This window comes from Polyodon spathula, chromosome 26 (genome assembly GCF_017654505.1).
Source record: "Polyodon spathula isolate WHYD16114869_AA chromosome 26, ASM1765450v1, whole genome shotgun sequence".
In the NCBI taxonomy this organism is placed as follows: domain Eukaryota; kingdom Metazoa; phylum Chordata; class Actinopteri; order Acipenseriformes; family Polyodontidae; genus Polyodon; species Polyodon spathula.
In genome coordinates, this window is record NC_054559.1 from 15,584,501 (window position 1) to 15,606,044 (window position 21,544).

At 45.4% G+C, this 21,544-nt stretch overlaps 1 protein-coding gene across 2 annotated transcripts; it reads right to left on the minus strand.

Annotated features, from left to right (window-relative positions):
• Positions 1 to 6: 6 nt before the first annotated feature.
• Positions 7 to 21,339, minus strand: LOC121300667 (rhomboid-related protein 1-like). 2 transcript variants are annotated; one of them, XM_041229326.1, is made up of 7 exons: positions 21,044 to 21,339; positions 17,397 to 17,528; positions 13,542 to 13,766; positions 13,026 to 13,174; positions 11,225 to 11,337; positions 2,030 to 2,130; positions 7 to 347 (listed from the first exon to the last, which is right to left on the minus strand). In XM_041229326.1, exons 1-7 carry the CDS (start codon positions 21,080 to 21,082, stop codon positions 279 to 281), a joined length of 828 nt encoding a protein of 275 aa, XP_041085260.1. In that variant the 5' UTR covers positions 21,083 to 21,339; the 3' UTR covers positions 7 to 278. The 2 variants fall into 2 exon arrangements, with proteins under 2 accessions (XP_041085260.1, XP_041085259.1); XM_041229325.1 differs by having other exon boundaries at positions 17,370 to 17,528.
• Between the last annotated feature and the right edge of the window lie 205 nt (positions 21,340 to 21,544).

A 21,544-nucleotide genomic window follows, 5' to 3' on the forward strand; every position in this document is an offset into this window, starting at 1 on the left:
ACAAGGAGAAAGACAAAACAATAATTTTTAAAAAGTCAACCTACACCCTAAATCAGAAGAAAAGGGACGCTCTGCATTGGAAGGTTTTAGAAAAGATTGCTTCAGTCTCCGATGCGGTCAGCCCTTTTCACAGGCTCCAAGATCATCGCGGAGAGGCACCTGCCTTGTGGAAGAGTCTCCAGTGCTGTTGGTCCACCACCCTTCACTGGCACTAACTCCAGCCATGCCCTGCACAGTACTTACCACTTACCTGACTGTGTAAATGTGAACATGAGCATCTACTTACTGCAGACGAGAGCCAGGATCATCCTGAGCAGTTTGTAAGGACAGCGCATCCCAGCCCAGTTCTGCAATGAAAAAGCGAGCAGGTTACATTCAGAACAGCACACTGATCCGTCCCATGCATGGCATCCCACGTGACAATGCTGAAATAGGGTTTGCCTCGAGGAGTTCAGGGTCCAGAGAATGGGGACAGGTTGTGTCTCTAATGGGGTGGTGTTTATGGTTGCATAACTTTTTATTGGCCACTAAAAACATGTGTGCTACTGAATACATTGGATACGCAGTACAGATGTTAAGTTGGAGATGTCTGTCTCGCACTAAAAGGGAAACAAAAGTAATGGCGGGGTAGGCCAGCCTAAATTTGACATTTCCAAACATCCACGCTTCCACCAGCCGCTATCAGATAGCAAAAACTGATATTCAACCCCCTCCCCCCTCAGGAAGCTTTAATTCATATTCTCTATACAACACAATTCAAAGTGTGGATGTTGCCAGGGCATTTTGTGCCAGTCCAATGGGCAACCTGCCTCTAAGTACATTTCTTGTACGTTGACAATATCTGCAATCTGAGCTCACAAAGATCCTATCACAGCAGCCTGATGCACTCTAGCAGATGCTTGTAGCCTTGCTCGTTTTTTACCAGTGCTGTGGGATAGGATTCCCAGCATGCATGTAACACACAGGAACGGGACTTCTCAATCTCACCCAATAGCCTCTCCTCCATTAGCACCATGCTAGGCTGTAAGATAGAGAGAGTGTAAATCAATACTGCTGTGTGGACCACTCATTGCTGAAGGGACCTCTATTTCATATAACTGTCATCTATTTTTCTAATACCTTTTCCCCCTCCTCTTTCTCCACCCCTTTTCCCTCACCGCACCGTCCCCTCTCTCTCTATCCTTTCTCTTAGTTTCTAATATCTAGTGGGCTATAAAAAGCCACTGGAGTAGAGTAACTATGAATTTTTAAAAACGCGCAAATAACTAGCGAGGCGTTCCCACTGAAGAAAGTTTAAAAAATAAATAAATACACAAACAAACAAACAAATGAATAAATAAGCAGGATGTTGCATGGATGACCCCAGCAGTTTTATGATGGAACCCGCATTGGTTCTGCTAGAACTGCTTCGCTCTCACTTTTATTCTGCTTAGCGCGTCCTTTCTACACACTGCTGAAGCTGTGGGTTGCACTTAATGATGGTGCCGCTGTCCTTTTTGTGGCTGCCTCAGGCAAGCTGTGCTAAACAAGATTATACGACATGTAAAATGCTTGAGGGACAGTGGTATTTGCAGAGTGAAAAATTGGTAAAATACATTTGTTTTCTAAATTGGCTCTAATTGAATGTGTAAAGTGGGCAGTCCTCTTTCCTGCCAATTTTAAACATTTATTTCTATAGGTGAAATTACCAGTAAACTACTGAGGAACGGAATTACCAGCGATGTTCTACATTACACAGGAATAAGCAGAATCCAGATTAGGGCAAAAGAAAATGAGATAATAAACAAAATGACTTTGTAACATTTTATAACATCGGTAATTCCTGGCCCGGTTGGTGTAAAGCGTTGCCTGTGTTTTGTGGTCACAAGAGTGTCTCTACCCTCTTCTCCACCCCCCTGCGTGTTTGTTATGAACAGCGCAGTACATGCTGTCAGACAGCTAGATTTCCACTTAGAAACCCTTCCCTTTAAGTGCCAGACATTTCCAAAGGTCAGTTGCCTAACAAATGATAGCAAGGCAGGTTAGTTACCATGACGACATTGGCGAGATGAGCTGAGCAGAGTGCGTAGACCCCGCCGGACCCCCCCACCACGGGGGCTCTCATGTCAGTGATGGAGACCGTCAGGGAGCCTGCGGAAACACAGCGAGAGCGGGGCAAGCGTTAGAGCCGCTGACCCACTCCAGAGGGAGCCGGGGGCTGGCGATACAGAACCACCTTCCCCATCCATCAGAGCTTCAATCTCAGGGCTTTTCCTTACTGATAATGGAATTCCTGAGGCGAAGAAATAGTCTTTAAGTATAGTGACACAGGGCCCAACCTCAGTATCACTTGCACTGATGTCTTCATGGTAATAATGCATGTTATTTTCTATCTATGCTCTTGTTTTTTTGGGGGTTTTTAAAAAGACTGCTATTCAATGTGAACGCCCCTAGTTCCACTGCGGTGGATGAATGGAGCTTGTCTCACCAGATAATTCTATTTGTCACAAGGAATAATTATACGTTGTGAAAGTGATCCCGCTCCTCGCATTAGCCTTCACACTCCCGCCGGGTGACAGGGAGGCAAGTCGGCTTGGGGTCAGTGCACCTCATCATTGCGCTTCAGCTACCCCTACTCGAACTGGGTAGAGGAACAGCTGAGGTGCAATTGATAAGTCATGTTTTTAATATCATAAACTGGCAATGACGTCCCAGGATAGTTAAAACATGGGCAGCTGAGTAGGTGTGCTGTTGATCTGAATGGACGGATCAATGTTATTCCCTGTTCCTTGCCTTGGCTTTATGGGTTTTTGAAAATGATTTATGTCCAGGGATTCTTTCCAGTAGCAGAGCCTCTTTTAAAAAAAAGAAAAAAAAAATATATATATATATATATATATATATATATATATAATTATTGAAAAGAAAAACGACACAGAAAATAAATGCATGTCCCACACATAAACAAATAAGGCAATGCATATATAATTACTGAATTCCATATGCATTAATACTCTCCAACTGATCTCATTGGATATATAACCACAGCTGCAGCTTGCAGGGAACTGATTTGCACAAGCTTTGCAGCCACCAAGCAGCAGCAGGGAGTCAAGAAATATTGTGTAACATGTCAGATCAAACTGCACATTCTATCTATTTTAAAATGTAGTCAGTTACTGTTCATCATATTTCTTTAAAGTAATCAAATTCATGCACAGACAGATTGACTTTCAGTTCAGTATGAACATACAAGAAGTATACAAGAACTACAGATTGTGTGTAAGCCAAGCCCAAAGATATTGCTATCATAGCTCCAGAATACCTGTTAGCAGATGACCAGTAGATGTCCTGTTGCAGTCGGGAATATTGTTTCTTCCTGGAAATTAGCAGCGTTGTTCGTTTGTTTCAAGTTTTGTATCTTTTAGTCCTGCTAACAATGTCTCCCCCTGAAGAGAATACGGTGACCACTGACACAACGGTCTTAGGTAAAACATGTGCCTGATTGCGCTCCGGTATTGGTATACAAATCCTGATTGTTTACAATTACATTACCTTGGTACAATTAGCCCAGAAGGAACAATTATTTGATTATTGATATCCTCAGTAAAGCTGGTATCTGCCCTGTGTGTGTGATTATATTTCTGCCACTAATTCAGCTTCAGTGACACCTTCCAATAGCCTCTTAACAAGAAATTACAGAAATTGCGAATTGACTCAATACAAGTAAATGGCCTTGGAGCAGCAAAAACACAAGCAAAGACACACCCACAAGCTAATGCACATGCATATAAAATGATCTGGAGATTTACTTATTAGACACGTACTGTAAAATGCACTGTCTGCCAAGATGTCACTGATAATCAAATCAAGTGCCTCATAAACGTTGCTAATACATGTCTCCGCTCAGACCGTGCGGTTTCATGATATTTGGCATTGCATTGCTTGCTGCCTTTGAGAATATTAACTGCTGTGTTTCTCGTTGATTTTAATGCTGTAATTAGCTTCAGCAGTCTCGCGCTTCCGACGGGGCTCAGTGGTTCGAATCTTCAAGCTCTGGTCTGGTAGGACTTATACATACCCCCCCCCCCCCTCCGTAAAAGGTGCGAAACAAATAGAATATAACATTAAAAGATATGCATCGCTGGACAATGCGTACGTCCAGATTGTTTTAGTTCTGCTTTCTAGACTCTCAGCAGAGCCTGAATGTGCTGCTGATAACCTCTTACCACAGCAAGCAATCGCTGAAGCATGAATATTCGGTTTGTAAATTGTTAATTTACAGCTTACGATACCTGTTATTACTTATTAGGTTATCAGTCAAAGAAACCAATACAGTAAAAGACCACCTGTATTGACAGAGCACGTGTCTATAGAGACCACATGAATTGTGTTGAGTAATTACTTCCCATGTCAAATCACTTGGTTGTAAATGGACCGCTTGTCTATAGAGACCACTTTCAGCCAGCACCTTATGCATGGTCGTTAAAAGCAGGTTTGACTATATAGCTCAATAATTATTGTCTTCTGAAACTGGTCATCCCTCAGAAGTCCTGTCCAATACTCTACACAACTGACCGTAGATTTAACCATTCCTGCGATTCTGCTGGCACAGCGGCATTGAACTCGACTAGAAGATCTGGCTGCTGCTCCCTCACTTGGGTTTCTTTTGACCGATTTATTTAATTTGTCAAGTTTAAAGCGCTGTGCCACCTGATTGGATGCGAGCAAAGAATCATCATTGCTTCCCGTGCTTACTGGAAAGATTTGTAAACCAAATTTTCTTTTCTCAGAACAGCTTTTCAAAATTAATTCAGAAGGAAAACCTCCCACCCTATCTCTACATCGCTTAGTGTCGGGCGACAGCGGCAAGGCCGTGGGCGAGATCACTGGAGTAGTTTGGATTGACCTCGTCAGGGCACTGTGGACCAAATTGAGTTGCTGAATCAATTGAAACGCTGGTCTAAGGCTTTTAAATTGATTTGAATCTCATCTCACGAAGAGAAAACAGTTTGTCTCCATAAATGTGGAACACTTGTTTCTATAAAAAGGACATGGTAAATGTCTCAAATTCTCCAAGGTAGACAGACAACACAGTTATTCACTACTGATAACAGCGAGGAGTGAGACGGGCCCTCACGATATTTACTACTTCTGTGGGAAAAGACGACCAGAACGTCAAAGAAGCAACGTCAAGTGCGTTAGTCAGTGTACAGGACGGGGTGGGGGAGCAGCAACAGCATGCATTTCAATGCAATGAATTACAGGAGAAATCCACTAAACAGGTCTGGAAAGACCAAATGATTGCTAGCCTGTTTTGAGTTCACTCAGTAGTATTTTACTATTTTGAAAAACTAAATAAAACAGTTGTTGTCAAATCCGTCTTTGTGGGAAGGTACTATTTCCCACCCACCCATGCCACCCAGCTATTGTTAGTTTCCCTCTGCTTCTCAGCACTAATGCAAAAAGAAAAAAGAAAACAAACATCCTGCTGTTGAAGGGCTTGAGCCATAATGGGAATTTAAAATACTCCAACTGTCAGCGTTTCAATCATGAGTTTCAGTAGCTGCAAATCAGTACCCTCGCTACCTAATATAGGTTGGCAGAACGGGTTTAATATCGGGATCGTGCATCTCTTTGGTGAAGAAATAATGTTGATCCCTTCTTTCGGATCATTCAGCTTCAGAACGAGGCTTGACATACAGCATTGTTGACAACAGAGGGCCCTGGACTGTTCATCTCTGTCTGTAATCGCTGGAAAATGTATTTTATCCCAGAGCTCAGATCAGCAGGGAGCCGAAGAATTCAGGCACATTTAAATCAAATGTGCCCAGTAATAAAGAAACCTGCTAGATAAAGAGCTCATAAAGTTTAATAAACCCACATATACAGTCAGTGTGGCGCTATTGGATACTGGCTGAGCTGGTCTGTTCTAAATCATACCCAAGCGCACCTTGCTTAGGGAGAGAAATGTGAGGGACCAGACCCAAGACGAATGCCTCCTGTCTCCTACCAGGTCTTTCCCTATTCACTATGATTTAGTGGCATTACTACAGCAAGCAGGCTATAAATATCTATCACAGGTCTGTCTTGCTTTGCCCTCTGGTTCCCACTCAGAGATGGCAGCTCCCAAATAGGAACTGAGATGGGGGGGTCTGCAGTGTCAGCGATACCCCCGGCCTCCTCGTGTTTGCATGCAGGTGACCGCCACAGCCACCGAGAAGGACTTGTTGACTGTGCATTGACAATTTGTTTTGCATTTCTTTCAATGCTTCAGTCTTTTGTGCCTCATTAAAATCATTCGCCTGTGCTGCTGCTTCTGTGCGGGAACGTGCTTCAAGGCATCTTTAAGGCATGTGCTTGCCGGTCCTACCCTGTCGATTCAGAGAGGCCACTGCATGCAATCACCACAGAGTCTACAGGGATCAATCTCATTCCACATCGGACCACGCATGATCAGCCACTTCTGAACTGTTCAGCTTCACAAACATCAATGTGATGTGTCTGAAATCCTCAAGTGGGAACAAACCTGCATTCTGACTATAACAGAATGTACAATATCTTCCCGGTCGGGACTGTGAGAGCTGTAAACAACATCTCAGTGAGCGGGAAGCACAGGCTGCTGCTGTGTGCTTGTGGAACATATCACTGCAGCCTGCCAAGCTTTACCTGCTCCATAGGGAACGTGAGACTCCTTTCTCCTTCCCTGACCTGCTTCAGAGAAACTGAAGTAATAAGCCCATAGCCGCAAAGCTATCTCATTCTTAAAAGGAAGGTTCTTTTTGCATGAAAGTTTGCTAGACCACTGTCGAAAAAGCTGACAACATTACATGAACACAAATATCAAACTTGTTTTTTTTTTGATCAAAGAAATTAACTCAATAGCGAAGACTTTGGGAACAGAGCCAGATTCTTCAATGACCCCTCTAAAGTAAAACTATTGTAAAAATAAATAAATAAATAAATAAAATCCTCCAGTGCAAATGCTGGATAAAAAATACTGTTTGTTTGGTGGATTTGCTTGGGTAGAAAAACAATCATTAGCCTGAAGACATTCATTCATTTCTGCTTCATGTTCACACATCATCTGTAGGGATTTGAAAGAGAACGGTCTTTAGAAAGCATTTGAAATGTAGCTACAGAGCATGGAGGATTTTTTTATTTTTTATTTCCAGAGGCATACGGTACGGTCTGTGAGAAATGAAGATAAAATGTGTATATCGTACACAAAAATATTGGAGCTCTGAAAGCCAGCAAATTCTGCACAATGAATTCAGTATTGGCGATCAGAAAGTCAGCAAAACCACTATCGAGAAGATAGTACAAGGGTGAACTCAGTACAGTGGATTTTAACCCAGCAAATCCAATACAGTACGGCAAACTCAATACAGTGGATTTAAACCAAGTAATTTAAATAATTAATTATAGTTTCTTCTTGTCTACTATTCATTGAAACAATCCACCTGCCATCCATTTAGAATTGAGTTTGAATCCAGAGGTGACACGATAAAAGTAATCCTAAAATGAATGCTTTTTTTAATCTAAATAATTCTGACTGGGTGATAGAAGCCCTGTAAAACATACAGTAAAGGTGGAAATGTTTTTTATAGAAAAGCAAAGAGAGAGCATCACAGTGCTTTTAAGTTAAGATTAAAGTTTTATCTGAGCTGGTTGTGGAACTGAGAGCTCTTAAACTAAGCTTTTAAAAAACTGCCCTAATCTAATTGATGCACATGGCCTGGACTGTCAGATGTCTTTGTGTGTTTAAAAGCCAGGGACACCCCCCCCCCACTTGCACTCTCACTCTCACTCCCACCCCCTCGAAGCGGTCTCTCAGTGCAGACCCCAGTTTGATTGCGCAATGTTCTGCATTGCGAGAGCTGTGTAATGAAGGTGTGTGAATCCAGGGCTATTAATCTCCATGAACGGTGTGTAATTAATCTCGGCATCCCGCTGCCTCCATCTCCTGGTCTCTGCGGGCCACGGGATGACGCTGCTGTTTGCTGTTTGAAATCAATAGACTTTTTGGTTTGCCTTTTGATCAATAAGGTCTTCTGATTTATGAATATTGTATTTTAAATGAATGGCCACTGTAGGGAATACTGTGGGGGTTCCTGCAAATTCTTCGCCTGTTTTGAGTAGTTACTGCACTGAAAACACAAGGCTCAGTCTGAGTGATCTAATTGTAAAGACTACGATTCCTGCTCTCCTAATCCAGACGTCTCCCACTATAGATGACCTGATCCGAGAACTCAGGTGATTGTCCTGGACCCAGCCCTGGTCATCGGCACTACCTTGAAATGTGTTAGCAATCAAGACCATGCGAAACCCTCTCCATACAGTAGACGCACTAACGAAGACCTTGCATCCAGGATCTCCAACTGACAATCAATAACCAAACCAGGCACTGGAATAACCCTGCCCGAGAAGACATCTTCTTTTCACTCTGCAGTCCTCTCTGTCTCTCTCTCTCTCTGCTTTTGGCATGCTGACGCCACCTCACTGTACATGGTCCGTTAGCTCCTTCAGTCTCGTAATTTATGTCACAGAAACCCTAGATGAAATTATTTTCCTGTAACTCACTGAAGCCCATCTATCTATCTATCTATCTATCTGCATGTGCATATGCTGAATGGTGAATGCTGTATGGCTTTCTCTTGAATATTATGTATCATATAGAACAACCCTAACATATACTTTAAGACTTCATACTGTATCTGACATTATGTAAATCTCCTTTCCAGTTCTGAGTCCTGTCAAGTAAGCCTGCTTCTTTACCATTTCTTCAGCCTGTCAGAATAAAACAGGCTACTCTGCATACCTAGAAAATGCAGCAAATAAAAAAACAGGGCAACTAGCCCGGATTGTAAAGTGGGTTAGCTGAATGCACTGGAAGCAGCTTTACGGCAAATGTATATTTAAAGGAGTCAGGCGAGGGGCCAGGGAACCAGCTCTTGCATGGTTTGGAGCAGTCGTGTTGCTAGGGGTGGAGTCAGGCCAAAGTGAAAGTTTAGGATTTAAGTCAGTGGCAAAGCAGCTAGACTACAAAGGCAAAGCATTATTGGTTCTGTACTGAGGGGCTACAATATTGCTGCTGCTTTTAATGCTATTTCCTAATGCCTATATGATTTAGCTACTTCTCCTTTCAAGGAGCCAGGGAGGGGCTGTAAAATTTGTATTTTTGATATTTTTATTTCATTTTACCATATGTGAATGGAGGCAAACTTTTCACTGCAGTGCACAGAGCCCTGTGGTGCACTTTTAATGTAATTTTCAACAGCAGAGACAGCTAACAGCTACTGCTTGTGTTGGCCTGCCCCAGTCACCGCCTGTCTGAGCGAGGTGCTGCTGCTGCTGAGCGCGAGTGTTTATCCAGGCAGGCTCCGCAAAGATGGGATTAACATAATGTGCGTTTAACAATGGAATTCTTGCTGCGGCTCCAAAACTGCAGCCCTTCTGATGACGAATCCAGTGTGTGGAGGGGTGGGGCGAGTCCTCTCCCCTGTGTTTGTGTGTGGAGGGGTGGGGCGAGTCCTCTCCCCTGTGTTTGTGTGTGGAGGGGTGGGGCGAGTCCTCTCCCCTGTGTTTGTGTGTGGAGGGCTTGAGGAGTTTATGCAACTCTGGTAAAACAGAGCACGCTCTATCACCGCATCACACTCAAGTCCCACTAATATTTTGTCAGATCACCCTGCTGTTTTCCACACAGTGTGCTGTAGGGGAGCAGACATCACTCGGGGCTGTGTTTGCATGTGTCTGCATTTCCAGTGTGTGTGTTTTTCAATTCCCGTCAATCTACTGTCTTCTTCCTATTGATTTCAGTTTTGGAATCAATACTCTAATTGCAAGGCTTCCTAAATAATTCAGTTGACAAAGCCTGCACAGATTTTTCAATATTTAATTAAAATCCTTTTCCCGAAACTATCCTGGCAGCGGAGTTTTGCAGGGAATATAAAAGTCCTTCATTTAGATTTATATTACAGTATTTTATATTCTTTTTGAGGTGCAACACATCCTTTTGAAATCGTGCCTGGTGGCGTAGTCATTAATCACATCAATTTTTATCACTTGTGCCACATATTACATTTATAAAGGCAATAAAGGAGCATGAATATTGCAACACAGCATATACTGCACGCACCCACGTGTATGTATGTGTGCATATATGAATAAATGAGCATGCGTGTGCATATCTGTAGGGCACAGTTTACTACATACAATAAATATGTAAATTCGCAGACCCTGGACAGTGTGCCGAGTAAACGATTTTGGCTTGAATCGGACAGCTCTGTCAGGAGAGAGCAAGGCTGCTGTGGTGAGCACGCTGTGCTGTGTGACCTTACTCCTGTCAGTGGACGGTGCGCTCGGCAGAGCAGCCGGGTCCAGGGCGTCTCTCTGAGAGCCTCGTTTGATCTCCTAATGGGGTGCACACGTTTCTAATCATAACGCTTTAAAGACTCCTTTCCACGGCTTGTTAGTATTCAGCCAGCTCAGCCTCTCGAGTGATCGATCGGCCTCCCGATCCTTTCTTCTCTTATTTAGTCTCTGAGTTTGACAACTCAGTCTGTTAAAGCCACGGTAACTTTATTCCTTTAAAAAAACAGCTGCAACGTGGAGACATGCTGAGAACCCCTTTGATCTATTACAGGTTGTTATAGGCTTCTTGGTAGTAAAGCCTTTTTACCAAGGTGGCCTCGACACAAGTAGAAAAAACATGAAAAAAGCTAATCACAAGCTTCGTTTAATATTATTGAACAAAAATGTGTGTAGTTTTCGAAATGTTGCTTTTAAATTGAAAGCACTAACTAACCAACACATGATTTTCTTCGACGTTATTAATATTGAATTCACATGGCAGGATCCCAGTTAACGAAGCAGCCTTTCATCTCGGCTCACAGTTCTGCGCAGTCTCTGTTCAGGACAGGACCGAGGTTCGCTCGCAGAGCTGTGAGGGGAGGCTCATGCAGGGCGCCGGCCTGTCTGTGTCGCCAGTGCCACTGTTGCTCCCCTTTCACCAGCAACACAACTCCCAGTGAGCCCAATTCCGAACTCTATCCCTGTTTGTTTAAGTTGACGATGTCTGCAGCTGTGCTTTGGCACTGTGGGTTTGCCCGGCCATCTGTCTGATTGCAAGCTGCACTCTATTTCAGGACTCCTGGACTGTTGAGGGCCGTGCTCCTGGTGAATCGGTTTCCTGCCACCTGACACAGCAGAGTACAAAGAGGCTATAAAGAGTGTTTCTCTCACTCACCCGCCAGCACCCCTGCCATGTACAGGAGGCTGATACGGAGGATGCCGTGAACCATCTCAAGAGGCACTCCGATCATCAGCTGCAGGAGGGCGTTGAACCCCAGTTGCTCCAGCCTGTGGGGCAACAGAGGGGTGGTTGACAAGAAGTGCAGGGGAACAGGGGGAACCTAAATCTGCCATTAGAAGCTTTCAAAATACTCCGCCCCCCCCCCACCCAAAACCACTGAGCTACTCAAACACACTGCCTTCCACTCTGCAGCCCAGCACTCTAACCACTGAGCTACTCAAACACACTGCCTTCCACACTGCAGCCCAGCACTGTAACCACTGAGCTACTCAAACACACTGCCTTCCACGCTGCAGCCCAGCACACTAACCACTGAGCAACTCAAACACACTGCCTTCCACGCTGCAGCCCAGCACACTAACCACTGAGCAACTCAAACACACTGCCTTCCACACTGCAGCCCAGCACTCTAACCACTGAGCTACTCAAACACACTGCAGCCCAGCACTGTAACCACTGAGCTACTCAAACACACTGCCTTCCACACTGCAGCCCAGCACTCTCACCACTGAGCTACTCAAACACACTGCCTTCCACTCTGCAGCCCAGCACTCTAACCACTGAGCTACTCAAACACACTGCCTTCCACACTGCAGCCCAGCACTGTAACCACTGAGCTACTCAAACACACTGCCTTCCACGCTGCAGCCCAGCACTCTAACCACTGAGCTACTCAAACACACTGCCTTCCACGCTGCAGCCCAGCACTCTAACCACTGAGCTACTCAAACACACTGCCTTCCACACTGCAGCCCAGCACTCTAACCACTGAGCTACTCAAACACACTGCCTTCCACGCTGCAGCCCAGCACTGTAACCACTGAGCTACTCAAACACACTGCCTTCCACACTGCAGCCCAGCACTCTAACCACTGAGCTACTCAAACACACTGCCTTCCACACTGCAGCCCAGCACACTAACCACTGAGCTACTCAAACACACTGCCTTCCACACTGCAGCCCAGCACTGTAACCACTGAGCTACTCAAACACACTGCCTTCCACACTGCAGCCCAGCACTGTAACCACTGAGCTACTCAAACACACTGCCTTCCACACTGCAGCCCAGCACTCTAACCACTGAGCTACTCAAACACACTGCCTTCCACACTGCAGCCCAGCACTCTAACCACTGAGCTACTCAACCACTGAGCTACTCAAACACACTGCCTTCCACACTGCAGCCCAGCACTCTAACCACTGAGCTACTCAAACACACTGCCTTCCACACTGCAGCCCAGCACACTAACCACTGAGCTACTCAAACACACTGCCTTCCACACTGCAGCCCAGCACTCTAACCACTGAGCTACTCAAACACACTGCCTTCCACGCTGCAGCCCAGCACTGTAACCACTGAGCTACTCAAACACACTGCCTTCCACACTGCAGCCCAGCACTCTAACCACTGAGCTACTCAAACACACTGCCTTCCACACTGCAGCCCAGCACTCTAACCACTGAGCTACTCAAACACACTGCCTTCCACACTGCAGCCCAGCACTCTAACCACTGAGCTACTCAAACACACTGCCTTCCACGCTGCAGCCCAGCACTCTAACCACTGAGCAACTCAAACACACTGCCTTCCATGCTGCAGCCCAGCACTGTAACCACTGAGCTACTCAAACACACTACCTTCCATGCTGCAGCCCAGCACTCTAACCACTGAGCTACTCAAACACACTGCCTTCCACGCTGCAGCCCCACTTACTGATGTCCTTTCAGTTCTTACCCGACATGCATGAACATGTATGTGAAGAACCTCCAGACCTGCGCCCGGTGCCCTGGGTGATACACCAGGGGGCTCTTCATGAAGTCCAGCTGGTAGGTTTGCAGGACCCACTTATTTAGCATTGCACCATAGCAGAGGAATACAATAATCTGCAGGCAGAAGTAGAACACAGGGGTTACTGCAAGACTCAGGGTACCAGCGATTCCCTGACTCCTCAACACAGAGACAGGTGCTGTGGTCAGGAGCCATTGTGTGCTATTTGTGTTCTGCCTTATAATGTGAATACAAGTGCTCATGTACCGTACCACCATATAGCTAGTTCTGCAGTATAAAGGGCCATCTTATAACGAGGGAGCACTGTAATATACTGAACACTCCTGAATTCTGCCTTTCACTTCTGTTTCATGAGAATGCCTGATTGATTCCCATATATATATATATATATATGTTGTGCTTGCACTAGTCACATTAGGGCCCCAGTCTCAGTCAGAAGGCTGGATGTTGCTGTCGCTGTACCTGTATGACCGTGATGATCGCCATGAAGATGGGGGGCGGGCAGAATCGGTTCTGGTGGAAGTACCAGCGGCGGTCCGTCTCGCACGGCAGGATCTCGTACGCCACGTAGCGCACAAAGCGCTTGTAGAGCCCCAGCCCCGTCTCGTCCAATAGGATCTCCCTCTGCAGCGAGCGCCGCCCGTTGGCGATCGCCCGGCGGAAACTGCTGGAGCGTTTACTGCTCATCTGGAGAGAAAACGCAGAGCACAGACAGACTGTGAACCGGGAGCGGATGCTGGCACCTCTTCTGCTTTGCCATTGTAGACATGTACTGCTGTCTAGTTCACAATGTATTTCAGGGATATCTTTTATAATAATACAGTACAGCTGAGCCACCTTGAGGTGCTGTCCAGATGATTTCAGGTAGCACATGCTATAGATAACTGCAGCGTTGCAGGTGTAACACTAAATGAAACTGGGGTACTGGTCTAGGAAGCGCTGACTGGAGTTGAAAGCATAGGAAGACCAGCGACTCACTGTAAACTGTATTCAGCTCCAAAGGCTGGAGGCAGCAGCGGCTAGATCTCCCTGGGGATTGGGAAGAAACCTTTGGAAAATCAATCTCGGAATGATCTATGTAGCCACGTGCAGCTAGGGACGGGGGAGGGGGCACAGACATCTGCAGCCATTAATACTCAAGTACTGCTATCTGTGCTGCAGTGCCCCTGCTGTTATGGGTTTTTTTAAATTAATTTTCCATTGATGTTATCTGTTCTGAGGTTCCATTTCATTGTGTAGGACGAGATTTCAGAGTCATCATGTACATTGGCACCTGCATTTCTAAGGAAGATGACACTGTTTCTGCTGCTGTCCAAAATGACAACACGACATTGCAGTAACTATCATGCTTCAGTGAAGCAGTGTGAAACCTTACACAAAAAGACTGCAGCAAAGCAACTGGTGTTACCTGGATGTCTGCAGTATTTACAGGTAAAAGCTACTGTAAATGCACGCAAAACAATGGAAAGAACAGATGTGCGAGGGTTACACTACTAGTGACAGCGTGCAGGTAAAGTTTCTTTAAAACTTTAATGACAGTGGCATCATTTAGCAAAAACACCATGAAAGCACCACTGCATTCATTTCAATTACAGAATCAAAATCTGCGGTAACCAAACACCGTGCATTTTGTAGAGATTCAGGTTCCTCAAGGTTTTACCTTATCAGCAATTATAAAGCAAACTTAAATATCAAACATCTGTGTCTCACAGGTTTGGCATTAGTGGTTCAACACTTTTGTTAGACACAACTGACACCTGCTAATGGCTATGCAATGCGAGTGTTCCTTCCCTTTGAAGTCCGGAGATGAAAGCAGCACCAGACAGTTCAGCGTGTCTGTCCTGGGATGTGAACAGCATACAGTATTCTGCACAGGGCTTGCCAGGGCTGTGACTCGAATAGGAGTCACAGCTGTACACGGACAGCTCATAAACCCGTATTGTAAATATGTGTATGAATATCGACAATGTAGAGGTGGATTACACCCAAATGCAATCAGTAAAGTCTATAGGAAACCAGGATACTTTATAGGAGGATACTGTATAGTGGGTTAAAATTCAAGTTGTCATTTTCATTGTGTGACAGACAGACAGGAGGACAAGATCAATCAATCACCAATCAAATCAAATTTCTATAGAACCTTTAATGCCAAAGACATCCACCCTAAAGTACTTTTGACAAAAGAATAAAAAGATTTTTAAAAAGTGATCCGTGCATCAGGGTCTGCAGTTTGGTATTTTGAAGCTCGCTGAGGTTCAGTCTTAAAATCAAACAACGCAATCCAGTTAAGCTACCGGTACTCAGTTGTTGTAACGAAAAAGAAGCTTTGTGAATTTGCCCCCTTTGATTATCCGGACAAATGAGTATTCTACATGTGAACCAGATCTCAATGAAATACTGTGCAAGCCACAGGAACAAATCAAATAGAGATTCTTTTATTATTTTTTTTATTTTTTTTAAAGTAAATTCATCGCTTCAGAAAAGATTCATGCAAACACGTGCATATTTAACCCAAGCTGAACGATTCTACATGCTGTTATTATACAGGTCTGAAAGTGTCAATAACAAAATTGAACGTCCTTTTATCTAGTTCGTGTTTTTCTATACTTTGGGACAAAATGCATCAAACAACAGTGGATATGCAGAGCCGTCAGAATAAGAATAACCTTCACGTCACTGCTGTTATTGGGAAAGGCAAAAAAGAAGAGTTATCCTTTTCCAGTCTGTATTGTTATACAGTATATTCTATCCTGCTTGTCTGTACTCGCCACGGTTACTAGTGTACTGTTAAATTTATTCCAGTTGTCTTTGCCGCCTGATCTCTTTACTTACAAATAACAGCAATTATGTCTTGTGCTCCCAGCAAGCTACCCGCCCAGATGCCAGAAGAAGCTATTGTTTGAGCACAGCTCTTTTTATGCACTCTCGTACTGATGTGTGTTTGTTGAGCAACGTTTTTTTTCCATACATTTCTTGCGCGTGTGTCGTATCACTGTTATTAAAGTTGCAGAGCTAATTTTTAATGGCTGTTCACTTTCGAGTGGGGAAAACTGAAAAAGCATGAGGGTGGCTCACCATGCACCAGCGCCCCCTGTGGTCTGGCCGGGCACCTGCGGGCTTGCCTGTAAGCTGCCCAGAGCTGCGTTGTCCTCCGACGCTGTAGCTCTGGGCTGGCTGCATGGTGAGCCTGCAGTGTGTAAAGAAGCGGGAGGCAGACGGAACCCGCTTCGGAGGACAGCGTGTGTTCCTCTTCTCTTGTCCCGAGTCAGGGCAGAGGTGGTAGCAGTGAGCTGAGCCTAAAAATAATGAGTCCTTTCTGGAAACGGTCCAAAGATCTGAATTATTGGAAGTTCAGGAGTCAAGGTCTACAGGGAACGTGTGTAACAGAATAACCCGTCCATAGAGACCCAGAGTCATAGTCAATCACCTGTAAATAAATGAACAGCGCTTTGGGAAGGGGTCTGGAGTGTTATATAGTCTCCAAGTGCCTTGCATAAGCACTGTGTGCAGAGCTCGATTAGAAGGACGGATTGCTAAATTAGAGCCCCATCAGTTGACACACACCTCGGCTGTCTCCTCTCCAGCAGTTTCATTATCGATTCGGGAGAGCTGCCAGTCCAGCCACCTTCCCAGTGAACGAGGCTGTCAGTCAGATTCCTTCCCCCTCCAATCACTGCCCCCCCGCCCCTCAAACATGCAGCTGTACTTTCATCTTCATTTCTCTATGTCAAAGTAAAACATGACGAACAAGCGTAGGCAGACTAATGGCTCTAACACACACACATACTGTTGAAAAGTTTTCCCTGAGGACTCAGATTTCTTCAGATTTACTATAACTGTAACTGAAGGTAAGCTGCCCTTCGCAGAACACATGCAGTGACTAAATCCTTCTACAATGCCACTCATCCCAGCTCAAGTAGTGGAATTGTTTCAGAGAAGTAACAGCTCAGTGGATCAGCTCTTATGCTGTCAGTCACCCACGTGTCGTGAAAAGAGAGGGCAGATTATTACAGCAGTAAAATCTTAATTGCATTTTTACAGTTTCATTGCGTGTAACCCAACGTGTAAAAGAGCGTCTCTGCACCACGCCTCGCAAAACCGCAACCCAGTGAATTCCAGAAGCGGTTCCTTGTCTTGTGTGTCGAGTGATTAAACATGCATTGCCTCAATCTTCAGCCTACTCAGATCACTGTGATGTTTCGCACTGAACGACACAGGAAAGGCGTGGCGTATTGTAGTTATGTGTTACACAGAGTGCCCCCCCCCCCCACAGGTCAGTTCCTGTCTCACCAGCTCGAGGAGCTCTTGGTAGCACACCTGGCCCTCCTCGTTGCTCTGCACCAGCGCGAACAGCATCTCCAGTTTGGACGGGTCCAGCTGCAGCTCATGGTGCTCCAGCAGGCTGCTGATGTTCTCCACTGCGATGAATCCGGTGTTCTCTGGGTCGAGCTGCAATGACAGCACAATAGAAAAGCGTGTTCAAGCCTTGAGGCTGTTGCAACACGAACTCGCCACACACCGGCCCACATGGGCACGGTGAAGGCGGCGCGAGCCAAAATGACTGTCTGCTTGACTTTCGAGTCGAAATCCTGACTGAACTTTGGATGAAGACCTTGAGCCCCCAAAATAAATCTACTCGAAAAAGCCGCCCGATTCTAACGTCCGCTGTGTGCACAAGAGAAGACAGGGTCATCAACTTGTTATCAATCATCTCTGAGGTGAAATGAAAGCTGCTCTATGGTACGTACTGGTCTCATTTAGGACCCTCTAGATCCGTCGCTTAGACTCCACTTCACAGATGCAGCCTAACACTGTGTGTCAAACATAAAAGATGTACAGAATGTATAAAATGAAAATTCCTGTCTGATCCACTTACAGGGTTTTCATGCTGGTTTATATATATTTAACATGTTTTGTTTTTCTGCTGTATTATTGTAAAATAAGAAAATACTGCTGTTAGCAGCAGCCTTTGATGCCAGATATGATAGATAGGAATACATACAGAGATCCTGCAAATCCAAAACAGGAAACAAGAAGAAAGATCTAAGAGCCAGCAAATTCAATAGACAGCGCTCCGTGACAATTTAAGTTCAGAGTTTAGTTTCTGGCTAATGCAACACAGTAAAGAGAACTCTGCACTGGGCAACACAAAATCAGCCAATCACAGGTACAGATTTGTCAGAATTTCAGTACATCTTATCCTGTTGTCATTCTGTGCATGGTTTAAAAAAAAAAAAAAAAAAACAATATTGGACTTAATGTCAGTTCTTGAGTTTTGGGTTCGTTCGTTATGTGTAGTGTGTCTCTTATTTCATGGGTGTTCCAAAGCGTATTTGTTTATTCATATTTCAATGGCCATCTTGTAGCACTGATGTCATGGCTTCATCCAAGCAATGAATTCAGAGCTCCCCCACAGAATCAGCAAAACAAATGACTTATTTAAATCTGTCACCATGAGGAAAAGGTTAATGCCGCCTGGGTTCATTTATATACTCGGTATCATCCTGTGTTTTTGTCTCTCTCAACTCATTGATTATTTTTTCCATTACCCTCTCAGAACCACAGCGTATGCTCTCTGCAGCAGACCAGCTTGAGCAGCCAGACCGCACAAGATCACATCTCCGACACGGTAAGACACGCAACGTGTTCATTCATATTTATGCAATGTTAGAATCTGGTACCTCTGGATTAAGATTACAGGAAGCGTGTACTAATGGGCATTGCTTGCTTTAAAAGAGACTGTGCATGCACACTGCTGCAGTGTGCCAAACACTTAACAGGTGCAGGAAAATGGACAAGGTCACCAGCACTGCTCTAGGGTGATGAACCATAATCCTGTGTTCTGATGGCATGGCAGGGGTTAACAGTTAGAAACTGTACTGGAACTAATATTGTAATAATATGATGAGAACATGACATTGACAAGCTGCATCTGCTGTCATGGAAACAAACTGCTCATGTTAATGCCTCACATATTTATAGGAGCAGGTGTGTGTGTGTGTGTGTGTGTGTGCACATATGTGTTTGTGTATGAGCGTGTGAGTGTGTGTGTGAGAATGAGTGTGCGTGCGAGTGTGTGTGCTTGTAAGTGTACTCGTGCGAGTGATTGTGTGTGTGTGTGTGTATGTGAGCGTGTGAGTGTGTGTGCGTGCGCGTGTCTGTGTGTGAATGAGTGTGTGTGTGTGCGTGCGAGTGATTGCGTGTGCGTGTGAGTGTGTGTGCGAGCGAGCGAGTGCATGTGTGTGTGTGAGTGTGTGGGTGTGTGTGAGCGTGTGTGTGTGTGCGAGCGAGCGAGTGCATGAGTGTGTGTGTGTGTGTGTGTGAGTGGGTGTGTGTGTGTGGGTTGTGTGTGTGTGTGTGTGTGTCTGTGTGTGTGTGTGATGTGTGTGCGTGTGAGTGTGTGTGTGTGTGCGAGCGAGTGCGTGCGTGTGTGGGTGTGTGCGTAGTGGGAATCATTGCTGCTTGAGTTCTGGGCTCTGCTCATTCCTCTCACAGCCAGACATTTCATTAACCCCGGCTCCTACCTTAAGAGCCAATAAATAAAATGGACAGCGTGTGCTGCTCAGAATTGCGTGGGACTCAGGTTGCCTAGTGGTTGAATCAACTGCCATTAACTGAAATGTACTGTCCCACGAAGAGTGCTTCTCCTATTGTCATTGCACAGAAGTAGGAGGCTTTCTACATAAAAACTCATAATGATGATGAAGTGGTTCCAATAGAGCCTCCAGGCATGAACACCTCCACCAGTACTTATATACATATATTGCATTAGACAGTATTGTGAAGTCATTGTGAGCGAGCGGTTTGAGATGGACGGGACTTGCTCTTGCAATCCATTAACACATAAATGACATCTTATGACATTAATAAAAAGTAAAACAATTTAAAATCAAAGCAGTTTTTAAATACACAGTGCACAGGAAAGCACTGGGAAACAGCACACTCGCCATCAAATACACGATTTATTGTTTTTTGGGGTTTTTTTTAGAGCCGTCTAGCCGACCTGTGAGAGTATTTTTACCTCGACTGTTCGACTTTGTTAAATTAGTAGTCTACCGCTGTTAGAGGTGTTGACCGCTGTGTGAAAGAAGAGCACCATGGGGCTGGGGCTCCTTCCTATTGCAGTAAGATATTACTGTCAAACAGCTACAGTGTGCAAACACCTTCCTGTACTCCTAACAAGAGCTGTCAGCTGTGCAATAGCAGTCCTCTGCAAAGCAAAACCTGCTGCACCACCAGCTGAGAAAAAAACAGATCTAACCACATTACGATACCAGAGTTGCTTCTGATTTGGTTTTGTTGAATAGATTGTGTTATTGCACCCATGCATTTTCTTGATTTGACTTGTTGATTTCCCTGCTGACAGCAGACAGCCCCCACTGACAGTGCTGCCACTTCTCCTCCCACAGTGTTTCTCTATTTCCAACAGCCCAACCATGCCTCCCATGAACACATCCATTTCAGACAAACAGCTGGACATGTAGGCAGCCTTTAAATCCAGGAGAGATAACAGAGGGGGCGATTCAAGCGCTACTGTCCAGCACCCAAGCAACCCTGCACCCCACAATAACTGCACAGAATCTGTGATCATGCGCACTTAGAGAGATTGCCTATCAACCTGCTCTTCTATGGAATCTAGCAATGTAGGGTAGAAGGAGGGATGGAGGGGTCACTCAGGCTAAACCAGGGAACCCACAGCTATCCCAGACAGGCTGCTGAGAAAGAAAGGACGTCCCTTAACAGCAGCAGAGCCTGCAGGATGCACTCTCTGACCAGCACAGCAGGGAGAGCCAGGGGTCTCTCAAAGTCCTAGTTCTCTCATCAACTTCTCAGTCACAGTCCGGCATCCCCAAAGTTGAATCCCCCTTACCCTGGCAGCCCCTCCCTGGACCTGACTGGAGAGAGAGCCGAGGAGAAGCAGGAGCCTTCCCAGCAGTAACCATAGAAACAGAGTCAGCCCTTACCTGCTCTTGTATGAGCTGAAACAGGGAACTTCTATCCATATACCACCCAGGAATTTAGATGAACCGCGACAAGGGCAGAGGGGAGGGGGTCTCGAGATTGAGATGGGGCAGCTTCTTGGAAAGGTCTTGGACAAGAAGCAGTCGACCCTGGGTTCAAACAGGCAGGCAGGCAGGCGGCGTGAGGCAGCCCCTCTCTCGTAGCCCTAAACCAGAGGCAGCACAAGCCGTGTTATCAGCATCAGCAGCAGCGGCTACAGTGTTGCTCACACTTCCCTCTGCCCTCCACACAGAGCTGTGTGCAGAATGCCAATGAAGCAGGGGTGGGAGGGGGAGCCTCTCAGCCAATCCCAGCACAGAGGGGCTGGGCCTGTTTGTATGCTGTAAAGAATGTGTGTGGCACAAGGGAAGCAGACACACTGCGGCTGGCTGGCCGGCGCCCTCTGGAGTACGATGACAGTTCTGTTTGTTTTTTTTTTCTGCTGTTTGGTACAGAGCTCGGAT